Source organism: Hesperophylax consimilis, chromosome 9 (genome assembly GCF_061612785.1).
Source record: "Hesperophylax consimilis isolate HC1 chromosome 9, BYU_Hcon_1.0, whole genome shotgun sequence".
Classification (NCBI taxonomy): domain Eukaryota; kingdom Metazoa; phylum Arthropoda; class Insecta; order Trichoptera; family Limnephilidae; genus Hesperophylax; species Hesperophylax consimilis.
In genome coordinates this window covers 18,219,927-18,234,068 of record NC_142844.1, presented here as the reverse complement: position 1 = coordinate 18,234,068, position 14,142 = coordinate 18,219,927, and the positions used below count along the sequence as shown (strand labels likewise).

Genomic DNA, 14,142 nt, shown 5'->3' with positions numbered 1-14,142 from the left:
CGCATTGAAATTATTAAAATTCACTTGAGTGAATCAAATGCAAATCATCTTGAGTGATGAATCCCATTTCCACCTCGGTGGCTTCGTCAACAAGCAAAATTGTCGCATCTGGGGCTCGGAAAACCCAAGAGTTATTGTTGAAAAGCCTCTCTATCCTCAACGTGTGACTGTTTGGTGCGGTTTATGGTCCGGTGGAGTCATTGGACCTTACTTTTTCGAATTGATGGTATTGATCTGGACACATTTACTTTTAACAAGACGGCGCTACGAAAAGCAACGAAACCATTGATCTTATACGATTGAATATCAAAATAACACCTCTTATTGGAAAACCCTGTATTATTTTGGCAGGTATACATATTAGCAGTGCATTATCTGTAGATAATAACATTAATTATTTGTTTGTTATTTGCAGAGCACTATTTGATTATGACCCTGTTAGAGACGACGGATTACCATCCCGAGGGCTGCCATTCAGATACGGAGATATTCTCCATGTGACCAACGCTTCGGACGATGAATGGTGGCAGGCCAGGTACTCCTCTCTCTTTCTATCTGCTAAAAAATAGTATAAAATTCATTGCAACTAAGTTTACAACAATAATATGGACCGTCATTTATACACGAAATGGAATTTCTGAAAAGTCTACCATGGCGATTTTATCTTTAATCAAATTAAATTTCTAATTCAAAAAAATGGTTTGTAATCTAATCAATCTTTAGTAGATCGATAAATGAACTAACCATTTTAAATATTGAAGACAATATTAGTGACTCGAACCCAGGACCCTTGTCTTTCCGGCACAGTGCTCTACCAACTGAGCTAATGGGACACTATTCCCCTCGGTCACTTTTAACTGTATCATACTTCGAATAAGAACTACTAACATTGTCTTCATTTTTTCACTGCACATTTTTATTTGCAACTATCTTTATGTATGATCGCTCAGTTGGTAGAGCACTGTCCCGGAAAGACAAGGATCCTAGGTTCGAGTCCCAGATGTGACCGTTTCCTTTTCTGATTTTTCTGTTTCAGATTTTCGTTTAGAAATCACTAATATTGTTTTTTTGTTGTTTGTATTTGGGGTGTTATACCGTGTTGCGCTAACTCCTTCTTTAGCCGACGTTTCGGACAGCGTTGCAGTGTCCATCATCAGGGCAGATCCGGTAGATCCGAAGATGAGTAAATTTTGGTTGTCGAGTTTGTGCTTATTTATTTGTGGCCTGGGCCCGTCCAAGTGCGAAATGCCAACGGAAGTGGCGACATCTTGAAGAAAGAGTTAGCGCAACACGGCATAACACCCCAAATACAAACAACAAAAATGCTTTTGGCCGTGAGAATCTAAAATTTTACCTCACTAATATTGTCTTCAATATTTAAATATTACAATTTGAGGTTTTACTCAATAAAGTTATTCCGAAAAATAAATAACCATTTTAACTTTTGTCTTTTATATTTCATGTGCAGCCAATTTACAAAATAATTTTTTTATTCAATATTTCAAATATGTACTCACTTGGCTCCCATTTACAGGCCGTCAATATTTGTTTCCGCATCAACTTGATAATTTTGTATTTTTCGATAATTCAAAAACAATTATTTATAACTTATTATTATCACAGATTATGTGTCTATATATTCAAAAAACTTGTTCTTAATCTACCTTTAGTAGTTTCTCCAGAACAGCAATTTTTTTCAGAAATATGACAATATTCTTGAAGCTTTTTTATATTTTCCATAAAGCTAAATAAGTGATTTTCACAATAAAAAAATGGAGAAAAACAAACTACACAAACTGTGCGATAGACGTGCACGTTGAAGTATGACGCAATAGTCACTTCGTTATTATTTTCAAATGGCTGCTCTTTACGAAACAAAAAGCAAGAACTCTTATATCATTGTTTATTTTGTTGCCAATCGAATAAGATTTATTTTTGTAAGCTATCGAAATTTTTTAGGATGCAAAATCCCATGAAAAGAAAGAAAGTGTGTTTTGAAGGTGGTATAATTTTTTATTGGCCGATGGGCATTTCTGTACTCAAAGAGTTCATACATCCACAGTCTGGTCATGTTAATCTGTGATGACTTGTTACATTTGTCCATACATGGTTTTGCTTGTTGATTGATGAAATGAACATGTTAGCTCGTAGCATTAAATACTGAGTTGTGACTTGTTTCAGAAGGCTTGCGGGAGATGGCACGGGAGAATCAGAAGTGATAGGAATCGTCCCCTCCAAGAGGAGGTGGGAACGCAAACAGAGGGCCAGGGATCGTCAAGTCAAGTTCCAGGGGCAGCCAACTCAGGTACTAAACTTTGATTACATTATTAACTTGATGGAAGTGAGGCCCTTGTGTGTTATACTAGTCCCAGTGAAAGATTATATGTGACATCATCATTCTAGTATCTTTTTCGTTTCCCAACAAGACTCGTGAGAAGGAAGAAGACAAACTCTCACTGAGACTGGTTTACACCCTCAGTTGTGAGACAGGTGTCAAAAACATTTGGATCATAATATTACATGGAATGCCAAGATTATGAAACTAAACCAAGACATCAAACCCATCTTGATTTACATATTTACAAACTGTCATAACCTAAATTAGTTTCATCTTTCACTGATTTCTGTTTTAAATTCCTAGTGTCGTAATAATAATTCAAATATTGTCAGGTTATTTGTATCCCGGGAATGTTTGTATTTCTTTAAAAATAAATATATGTTTCTTCAAATTTTGCAATTTTAATAAATATATGTTCTCTTTTCAGGGTGAAATGCCTAAAACCAAAAAATATATATATATATGTTCACACCTGACATGTATTTTTAGGTTTCCTATTGTTTTTGTCATATATTGTGTAGGTACAGATGTAAAAACTTATCGAAGCAGTCAGGGTATAAGGTATATATTGTAATACATTTCTCAGATAAGTTTATAAACTTGTACAGTATTGCCAGATTCTAGTTTCTTTCCATCCTTTCCACATGGAATAACATTTTTTTGTTTTCAGCAATCACAGTCAACATTAGAAAGAAAAAAGAAGACATTATCGTTCAGCAGACGGTTTCCCTTCATGAAGAGTCGGGACGATGCTAAATCCGAAGACGGATCTGACCAAGAACGTAAGTACTCTTTACCGGACTCTTCCATCCTTTTGCTCAAAATACTTCAAATTACATGGCTTACTAAGTTGTTTTGAGGTTCCTCGATAATAGTAATCCACAGACAATGGAATATTAAAATTTAACCTCAAAACATTTTTTAAATTTTATTTCAACACCATAATTTTCAATATGGCACAAATGATGCTTGTTGAATATTGTTTTATGAGCCTTTTTTGGTTACTGGCTGGTACGCCTATTGGTGTAACATGGTCATTTTTACACCGCATTCTGGAAATGATCACAACTAGCGCTAGAAGCATAGTTTATTTGCGCATCATGTGATGCGGTTGGCAGTAGATGGGTTAATGATTTGATGATTTGTCAAGAATGATCAGTTTACCATTTGTTTTGGGTTCTTTCTTACACCTTTTGGTTGTACTGCAATGAACATTGAGATTTAACATTGCAAACACTCAACTTACTATAAAACACTCCACAGCGTAGTGGGTTGCATTCCCGCGTAATCCATAATATATTTACCTGAATTTTTCATTTAATTTTATGTGATGTGATGAGGTACCTTTTACAAATTGCTCCTATACCTGTCATAAACATTGATAAATAAATGCATGGTGATTACAGTCAGACGAATACTTTGTATACTTATAAAACAAACATATATTTTTGCTAAAGTATTCAACCATGCCGGGATGAGGTTATATCAGAGAAGTTCTATTGTCAATATACAAATCATTATTAATATGTGGGGCTTATTTTTTTGATATTCTCACCTTAATGCATGCACTGGACTATTATTATTTTTGCACCAAATTGGATATCTATTAATTATTGTGACTAATTAATTTTATTGGGATACGCATCGCACTGCAAATATTTTTACTGTCAATGCATGGTGGTTATTACAAGAGCTGGGACTTTTAAAAAGAGACAGTAAAATGATCTCTTGTGATTATACTTGCACAAAGGAACCGACGTTAACTGTACTGGCCATTAATAATTAAATATTTATTTTCAAGGGTTCCTTTCTGTAAAATGACAAAATGTCTGGGATTGTTAATCATTATTGAAAGCGTAATATTCATAAAGTCACTGTAAATCAAAGTGCATTAAGGACAGGTTGTTTAGAGAATTTGAACAATTCTTCAAATTTAATTTTTCAGTTCTGTGAAAGATTTTTTCAAGTTCAGTTATTATTTCAGCTCTATCAAGCAACTAGCCTATAATGATATAATAAGAGAACTTCAACAGGACATTCAGAGAACCCGAAAATGAACATTTAAATTTGATGAATTGATCAAATTCTGTGTAACAACCAATCCTAAGTATAATAATATTAGTGTTATAAATTGTATAATTGAACAAATCTGGGAAATTACGCACTTGCAAATATATTGTATTTATTTTTAGCATTCATGCTATGCTACACTCAAGATGACGCTAATGCGGAAGGTATGTTCTACATATTTATTTCATATTTAATACAATATTACAACTGTACTACTTATTTCAATGAAATTCAACCAAAAAATTGTAGATTTCTAGTTAATTAGCACATACCTGATATGTTCAGTCAATTAGACAACAAAAAAAGGAAAATCATGCCATTTTGATGATTTTATTTTGTTGTTGAATTTATTTTAAATAAGTTTAGGAGGATCATTTTGTGATTTACATGTAAACGTCACAACCGTCTAAGAAATTTGAATATGTAATCAAAATGGAACTCTGTTTGCTATTTTTATTTTGCCTTTTATAATTTTCCTCCATGTTGAATATTAGACGATTGATGATAAATTCTTCAGTCTCTGTATATTCCATAGCAAGAATAATGTTCCTTATGACACGGGAATAACATAGATTCCCCACCAACTTTTTTTAATCTTGTTATGGAATATAGAGATAAATTCTTCAGTCTCTCTATATTCCATAGCAAGAATAATATTCCCTATGATACAGAAATAACATAGATTCCCCACCAACTTAGTTTTAATCTTGTTAAGGAATATAGAGATAAATTCTTCTGTCTCTCTATATTCCATAGCAAGAATAATGTTCCCTATGACACAGAAATAACATAGATTCCCCACCAACTTTTTTTAATCTTGTTATGGAATATAGAGATAAATTCTTCAGTCTCTCTATATTCCATAGCAAGAATAATATTCCCTATGATACAGAAATAACATAGATTCCCCACCAACTTAGTTTTAATCTTGTTAAGGAATATAGAGATAAATTCTTCTGTCTCTCTATATTCCATCGCAAGAATAATGTTCCCCGTGACGCAGAAAAAAAGTAGATTCGCCACCATTTTTTTTATCCTCGCTTTTCTGGATGAGGTTCGAGAGCAAAAGGAAAATTCATACTTATAAATGTGTGTTAGTTCTTGTGATGATATTTATTTAGAAATGGCCACCTGTATGGTATAGAACTGTAGCAAATTGTCTATCAATATTATATGTTGTAGAATTATTGTTTTAGAATCATTCCAAATTATAAAATAGACTTACATTTTTCACCTACATTATCTTGTGATAGAGTCAGATAATGAAACCTCGGTGTCTCCATAATGTAACTGTGTACTTCTCAACAATTTAGGTATCCATAGATCATTTGGTCTACCTGTTTTAAAATTGCAATAACCAAATCTCTTTTTAGGAGAAACATAATTAACTAAAAAAACTAAATGCTTTTTTCTCCATAGTGGATTCACATTAAGATCTTAGGCTTCTGAAATAATAAATGAATATATTGCATATGAGCAACAATGTCAGTGTTTCTGTAAGCTAAAGATGTACCATTTACCATTGTACTGTTGAAGAGTGTTTGACTCTAACCCTATTCATAGAATTCTCTACAAAACTACCACCAATTTTCCGCTGGACTTAGATATTAATTTATGAACTGGTTTTGTGTCTACACTTCATATCAGCTTATTATGCATTGTTGCGGGCTTTTGCTTATTTCCGTTCCTCTGTAAAGTTTCTCGTACGGTAGCTCGATCCCGGTGGAGGAAGTGGGGAGCTCCGGGAGAAGTGAAGAGTGACGAGGAAGTGTGTGGGGAGGTGCATGCACATGCAGGGACACTGTACGGTAGTCTCCATACAGTCGGTGCTTCTAGTTGCCTGTAGTGTATCCACCATGGGTAATGATTGGACCACTATTGCAAGTGATGTAACTCTGTTGTTTGTACGTAGGGGAAATCTTGTATCGAGTGGAACTTCCGTTGATGGAGGAGATTACGCTCATATATCTAGAAGACAGTAAGTGACAGGGAGTAAAGTGTAGTTTGCGCGTGCCGTAGAAATACTCCCGCATTGTTATCATGTCCCGTCATTATTCTTAGATCAAGTAGATGCTCATTGAATAACAGTTCGATACAATTAATTTATTCATTCCTCGTAACTGTCACGTCTTCCGAATGGCCTGCACGCTACTGGACCGGTACCGCCACCGCATTCTCTTCCGGTAGCGGACTAGCGCAGACTAACTTCTGCCCAAACAAACACTCCGCATCTACATCTTCCATCCGTGTACGTGGTCCATCCGGCCTGACTGCCCAGCGCTCGGCTCTCCCATCTGTTTCTCTCTCTCTCTCTCTCTCTCTCTGTACATTCTAATGTTCTTAACTTCTTCTTCATTCTTATCATGCTGCATTTGTATTCGTAATGTTTACAAAGTTAATATCTTTCTTATCTTGTTTGGAATATAAACTGACTGTTTCTCACTGTGTAACTGAGTTAAAGGTACTGAGGCCACTGGAAGCACTGCAAGGCAAAGTTCATTCTTTTAGTCCTCATCTAGCTACGCCATCAGCCACGCCACGCCACGCCACTGCTACTAGCCATCAGCCATCTGCCATCTGCCACAATCACCTCCCGGTTTAGTCTTGAGCGCCATCTGCATGCGCCGCACAGCACGCCCAGCACCGCACCAAACAAACAAACACTTCATCAAACATTACTTTCTCTTTCTCTTCCAATGAGTTGCATTCTGCTTGTATGGGTGTTTCCCTTGACGGGGAAAGCAGCGCTGTTAGTTGCTAGATTCGCTCTCACTTGTCCTAATGTTGGTGCATGCTACATCACATACATTTGGTTATCAGTTATCATTCATCACTTTTGTTAATCTTCAAATCAGTTCTTGATTTTCGTTTACCTCATTTTCAGTAGACCAACTTCTCCGGAAGCTTTTCTGGTAGTTTCAGCTTTCAGTGTATTTTTTATAGATTAACTATTTTTGTCAGATTTTGTTTACACAACCATAGACAACAACATATTGACAGATTATTAATTAATCGGGTCTCTTTGACACCTTTAGGGAACTATGAAATTACCCATCATTCAATAATAATATGAACTTGACTAATGTGATCCATTGGCAATCAAAACGCTGAGGGTTTATCCTGATGACAGGAAATACAAACTATTTCCTTTTAAATTTAATTATTTTACCTAGAATATAGTTGTATATTATAGTGATTGTGTTACAATATGATAGCACCATAGCACTAACAGATTTTTGAAAATATCACATTTTTGTAATGACATATTGTTTATTATTTTTAAAGATTAAACCAAACAGAATTAAATGTCTAAAATTATTCTCACTACACAACACACATTATCAAAATCTACATTGTAATGTAAATTCTGTACAAAAATAATTAAAATTTATTGTGTACTTAAACAAGGAGAAAATGTAATGCAAACTGGATTTTGTGCATTCCCATTATAAAATGGTTAAAACTTGGGTTCTACTTCAACCCTTGACACAAAAGTTAATTTTTATACCGTTGCTACAAGTAGGCAAAAATTCTGTAGAAAATAATAATACAGAATCCGCTCTGAATAACAAATTTAATATACAATTTGTTCACTAAATGATTAAGAGAGGCTTCCTAACCAAGAGCTTATGTAAAAAAATACTAATATTAACAATAAAAACATAACCACAAGCTGTTGAATGTCGTAATTTATTATACTTAGGTGTTGGTTAGTCTATTTAGTTGAAGTATTCCCAAATGCTTGCAGGTCAAGAAGAAGCCGTATTATCATATGAATCGGTTCAGCAACTGACTATCAGCTACACGCGGCCCGTGATAATACTGGGCCCTCTCAAAGACAGGGTGAACGATGACCTGATCTCTGAGTTCCCCGAAAAGTTTGGAAGCTGTGTCCCGCGTAAGTAAAATCAATGTAATATTATGTTCATTAAAGACTATTTTCCAGTGTAAGGAGGGTAGGTACCGCTGGTGTATTTCCATACTAGAAGGCTCAAAGAAAGATAGGAAAAACATGGTTATTATGTATGTATTATTTTAATTAACGAAAATAACACATACATATTTTTTTACAAACATAAATTTAAGTTTACACACTTACATTGTTGTAATGGATTTTAGATCTGGTAAAATGCAGGATTCAGACTCATTCTTAATATTCATAATTATGAAAAATATACACAAAATAGGGACACGCGCAATACATACTTTGTAGTAGTTACATTATTATGAAAAGTAAGTATTTCAGTTTACGGAAATGGAAAATAATCTATTTTAATCGTTATTTCCTTAAAATTAAAATCGATGCAAGATGGGTGCCGCGAGAGGATGTTTCAATTGAGTGTTGACGATATTTTGCCGCTACAAAGCCAAGTTTTTGCATTGGTTAATAACCATAGATGAAACATGGGTCCACCACTTCACTCCTGAGGCGAAAGAACAGTCAAAACAATGGACTGAAAAGTGCGAATCGGCTCCAAAGAAGGCGAAGACGGTTCCATATGCTGGCAAGGTCATAGCTAATTTTCATCAGTTTTTTGGGATACGCGTGGGATAATTTTCGTTGATTATCTTCGAAAAGAAAAAATAATCAACGGCGAGTATTATGCGAACTTAATGCAGTGTTTAAATCAAGAAAAAACGGCCGCGTTTGGTAAAAAAAAGTGTTATTCATCAAGACAATGCACCAGTTCACACATCTGTTTTGGCAATGACCAATATCAATAAGTTAAAGTTCGAATTCTGTCCTTACGCACCCTATTTAGCCCCCCCAGATTATTTTCTCTTTTCAAACTTGTAAAAATTGCTCGGTGGTAAAAGATTTACCGACAACGAAGAGGTGGAGTCTGCGATCGTTGGATATTTTGAGGAGCTTGACGGTTCTCACTATAAACAGGGTATCGAAGCTATTGAACATCGCTGGGGAAAGTGTATCGAGCTAAATAGAGACTGTTGAGAAATAAAGATAGCTTTTCCCATAATGTTGGTGTTTTCTTTGTTAGGCCGGGTACTTCTGGGACAACCCTCGTATATCTTTTGAAATATTAAAGTTTTTTTAACTCAAACATAAAAAAGTTTAAAAAATGACTCGCCTTAAGTTTTTTCGTCTGAACACTTAACTAAAATTACTGATAACGAAAAAAACCCATTTTTTATTAGACAAATGTATTATAAACATTACTGCAACCTTGCTTTTTGTCGTTTCATACAAAATAATTATTAAAAAATTCTGAAATTTTTCTCAAGTGGTCAGAACTTTTATTTCATAGAGGTGAACATTTTAATTCTCCCGTAGTGAACTTCTACATTTAAATATAAAGCTTGGTGTTTTCTCTTTCTAAAACCGGTTAGTTCATATGTGTGACAGTAAAGGAGACACAACAATTTTTATGAGACTATATGCTGTTCTCAAAACCGAACAAATTAGCCTGACGAGTGTATACAAAAGCAAAGAAAATTTTGACAGATGCATTATTGGAAAGAAAATACATATTATGTAGAGGAAAATATGTTTTTGTGTATTTATTTAAATACTGTATTGATTGTTTACAGATACAACTAGACCAAAACGCGAATACGAAGTGGACGGCAGGGATTACCACTTTGTGGCCAGCCGGGAGCAGATGGAGAGGGACATTCAGAACCACCTCTTCATCGAGGCCGGCCAGTACAACGAGAACTTGTACGGCACCTCCGTAGCCTCCGTCAAACAGGTGGCGGAAAAGGTAACTTGTTTTCAATACACCATCTTAAATTCTACGCACAAAATCTGTCAACGCAACTTCTTTCAGCTCGCAATTTCATTTACATCATGAGTTATGGAGCTTTCTAATGTTTGTTTAACTGTCAAAAAATAAGATAAGACGCCATCTTGTTTTGTTTCACATTTTTCAATTGTTTTCCAAAAACTCTTGAAACTCAAGCAAAGCCTTGAATGTTTTGGAAAGCTAGTTATTTGTTTATATTGCTATAATTTTGTTTTATATTTATTTTTGTACAATATATATATCGATAAACTGTAAAAATTTCAAAGAGGCAAGCGAAGAGTATGTCAACTGTAGTAATTTCGTAGTTTTAGCACTAAACTATCACGCATCACGTAAGGTTGTGTGCTACCGCTAAGTAAATTGCCTTAAAAAAGATCGAAAATGGCCTCGTGTATGATGAGAACATCTTTTAATTACTCGGAAAACACTAGTAAAAGCCAGGCAATAACATTTCATTTCAAAATACACGCAAATTACTTTTTTTTCGATTATTATGTATAAATAAATCGAAAAGTGTTATAGAGAAAATGCAAAGCCAACTAGAGTAAAGGACTGGGCGCTTACGAAGCAGTGCTGTGGCCAACTAAACTTCACTGTTTAAAATAGTCTAATTACCCTGTTTATTTATATGCTTGTGGTAATACAACATACAAATCAGCAGGAACAATGAGTATCAACATGGAACGCCGTCATTTGCAAACTGTCGTTGCTCTATTAAGGCACGTCACTGATGTAATCACTTGACATCTCGAAATCTGTCAGGCACCCAGGCCCCCTATTTTTTATCTTAATCATACATGAGCAACATTTGAATCAAGAATTTACTGGAAACATTAGAGTGTTTCTTAATTGCCCTTAATTTTGTAAGACAATAACAAGTCTAGATATATTGTAACGTCATTGCTTTTGTACATTAATGTTGGGTTTTTTGGTTTTGTTACTCTCTGGTGCCGATTTTTAATGTCATGTAAACAAACAATAAATTAATTATGTTTATTTGAATTAATTCCAGGGTAAACATTGCATTCTTGATGTCAGCGGAAATGCCATCAAAAGGCTTCAGGTGGCGCAGCTATATCCTATTGCTATATTCCTCAAACCAAAGAGTGTAGAATCCATAATGTAAGTCAAATTCAAATACCTACCTTCTATTAAGGATGGGTTTTCACAGAATCTGAACAATTCGGCCAATTTTTTCAAGTTGTATGAATGTTCTGTTATTATTTCAGTTCTGTGAAGCAAATGGCTCATAATAACTTTCACAGAACTCAAAAAGAAATTTCGAAATTTGACGGATTGTTCAAATTCTTTGAAACAACTGCCCCTTACATTTGTATTCATTCTTAAAACATGAAAATTTGTTATTTTTTTTCATCTGAATGAGTTCTTCCTATGTACATTATTTTATTAATGTTTAGTGAAGTTGTGATTATTATTTGATTGCATTTTTACAGGGAAATGAACAAGAGAATGACAGAGGAACAAGCCCGTAAGACTTATGAACGTGCAATCAAAATGGAGCAAGAATTTGCTGAATATTTCACTGGTGAGTTTTTCAACTTATGAATCTATTTTTTTTTCTGATCCTCTCTTTCACACTTATATGTATGCTTGTATTTATCCTGTGCAAACTGTCATCGGTAATAAATTCTTTACATTAACTCCACACTCAGGGCCTATGTCATCTTTGGGGATGATGTGTGGAGGGTCTTTTTTAGGAAAGGAAGAAGTGAACCTGAGTCTTGAAGAGACTCATGTTGCAGGAGGAAGGAAACACAGAGTACGTCAAATCATTCCACAGACAAACTGGTGAACCCATTCTCATGTGACAAATCTGTGTACGAATGTTGAGCGTGTGTTTGGCGTGTATCCCGACTGTGCACCAGTGCCAAAGGGATCAATGATGCTCGGGACAGCATTCTCAACCGATGCTTGCGCTCTAAAGCAATCTCTTTGTTGGTTAAGATAAGAAAATCTATCAAACGGACCATCCACCTCTGCACAAAGTCAAGAGTTTTTTCATGTATTTTGGGGCTCCAGACTACAGGTGCCTGCCAAATTCAACCGTGGGTGCACACTTGTGATTTGATTTGTGTATCCGGCAGCTAAAGTGCAGAATAAAACTTAAATGCTTTGGTTATCTCTATTCAAAGAGAAGTGAACTCTTACGTTGCGCAGTATCTGACTAACTGTGATGTTATTTTGCAGCGGTGGTGACAGGAGACACACCCGAAGACATTTACGCCAAGGTGAAGGAGGTGATCGCCGGCGAGAGCGGGCCCAGCATCTGGGTACCGCAGCGGGAGCCCCTGTGACCCTCCCCCCTGTGGACCTTCCCACGTCCACCCGTCCGCCACCCACACCACCACCCGCAACACCCACAACACCCTCAACACCCGAATCTCACACATACTTAATCACTCTTATTGTAAATACCCCGACAATTGTTATTGCGAGTCTATTTAGTGTACGGTGGGTGTTTTGACATTTTTTTTCATGCAACATCGGCAACTGTAATAATAATAACTTTGATTGGCTAGAACGAGTGGTGGCTGGCAAAAGAGAATATAGGTATACCTGTGTGCAGTTTGTATAGTGCACACACGTACCGAGTGTTGCTTTGTTTATTGCGTTACAAGTGAATGGACTTTCCTTAAGAGGAGGCAGGAACGAGGAACGCGGCGCGTGCAATACTATCATAAGGTATACCTGTTTCTCATTCTGAAGGACTATGCTTTATGTGCTATGTGCTGCATGGTCTGCCAGGTAGTTTGGTATTAAACAATCATATTATAACAAGTAAATACAAAAATGACAATAATGAAAATTATTCTCAACTCACGGCAAAAAGCAATACTGTATTTACTCCCGAATTTGTCTTATATAAGAAGCGATTGATACTTAATCCACTCTTCTGTTGAGGCTTGACTAAGGTTTTAATATTTACTATTTATTGTTGAAAATTCGTCGTTAGGAGAATGTAGCGCCATTGGCTGACATTTCGGCGTAGAACTTTTTTTTAGATATATAAGATCAACTTTAACATTAAGTGTGCCATCGTAATAAAACATTTAAGTTGATAAAATAGTCGGGCATTGTAAAATGGTTCACTTAGATGTTTCCCTCACGCCAATCAATCGGTAAGGTCAAACTTCCGCTAAAGAAAACAAGCAAAAAAATCAAAATGTTGCTCACCAAACGATTTTAGAGTTTAATGTAAGTGAAAATATTAATTCAGATATTAATTATTATAAAGTATATAATATATTGTCACTTAGACAGCCCCTTGCCCTTTTAGCTTGTGACAACAGGTGGTGTGGCTGGACATAGGTTGAGGGTACGTAAGTGGACATGGTTTCCTGCCCTGGAGTTCTTGTCCCAGTCTGCCTCGTCTCCATTATTTGTCTCCTTGTCGAACTTATTGAATTTTAAAAATGTTTTAACTTTTAACATACATATTATATTAGGAAGCATTCTGACAATTTATCTATATATTAGTTCATTATATTATATAACGTATTTTATGAGAAATGCCTTCCTTTCATCGTGCTGTTTTAATTGCAATAAAATTGATGATTGCCGAGATCGCTAAATGTTTTGACAATTAATTAAATTAAACACTGTTGTGTTGTCAACTCTCATATTTATGAAACTGTTAAGGAAAATGAAAATAAAATGCTATGAAAGCCAATACCGCTGTTTTATTTCCCTGTACACTTTAGGTTGCAATCTGCGGGGGTGGGTTTGGATACCATTTATTTCATAACCAACGTTTGGTGATTTAGCAGGGGTGCCCGGGTTCATCGGGTGAGGTGTGTTCAGGATGCGCCTACCCATTAACTGCGTGGCGTGCCAGATCGGGAGAGGCTGGTTCGGGGAGATCCTTTGACCTCTCCAACTAGTCTCTCAACCCATCGAGTTCACTCCTGAACACACCGATCCTTAGATTCCTACCCACTCCTCATACTC

At 35.6% G+C, this 14,142-nt stretch overlaps 1 protein-coding gene across 19 annotated transcripts in view; it reads left to right on the top strand.

Annotated features, from left to right (window-relative positions):
- dlg1 (MAGUK family member discs large 1) overlaps positions 1 to 13,857 on the top strand; it is a 181,972-nt gene extending 168,115 nt beyond the window's left edge. For 16 of the 19 annotated variants that reach the window (XM_089635670.1, XM_089635674.1, XM_089635688.1 and 13 more), the window contains 10 exons: positions 416 to 535; positions 2,182 to 2,305; positions 3,009 to 3,120; positions 4,531 to 4,572; positions 6,321 to 6,386; positions 8,157 to 8,306; positions 9,959 to 10,131; positions 11,186 to 11,295; positions 11,628 to 11,719; positions 12,382 to 13,857. In XM_089635670.1, coding sequence (XP_089491796.1) covers positions 416 to 535; positions 2,182 to 2,305; positions 3,009 to 3,120; positions 4,531 to 4,572; positions 6,321 to 6,386; positions 8,157 to 8,306; positions 9,959 to 10,131; positions 11,186 to 11,295; positions 11,628 to 11,719; positions 12,382 to 12,488 — 1,096 coding nt within the window. In that variant the 3' untranslated portion in view covers positions 12,489 to 13,857. The remainder of the gene's footprint in view (positions 1 to 415; positions 536 to 2,181; positions 2,306 to 3,008; positions 3,121 to 4,530; positions 4,573 to 6,320; positions 6,387 to 8,156; positions 8,307 to 9,958; positions 10,132 to 11,185; positions 11,296 to 11,627; positions 11,720 to 12,381) is intronic. The other 3 variants (XM_089635672.1, XM_089635675.1, XM_089635676.1) reach the window with 3 other exon arrangements.
- Positions 13,858 to 14,142: the final 285 nt, after the last annotated feature.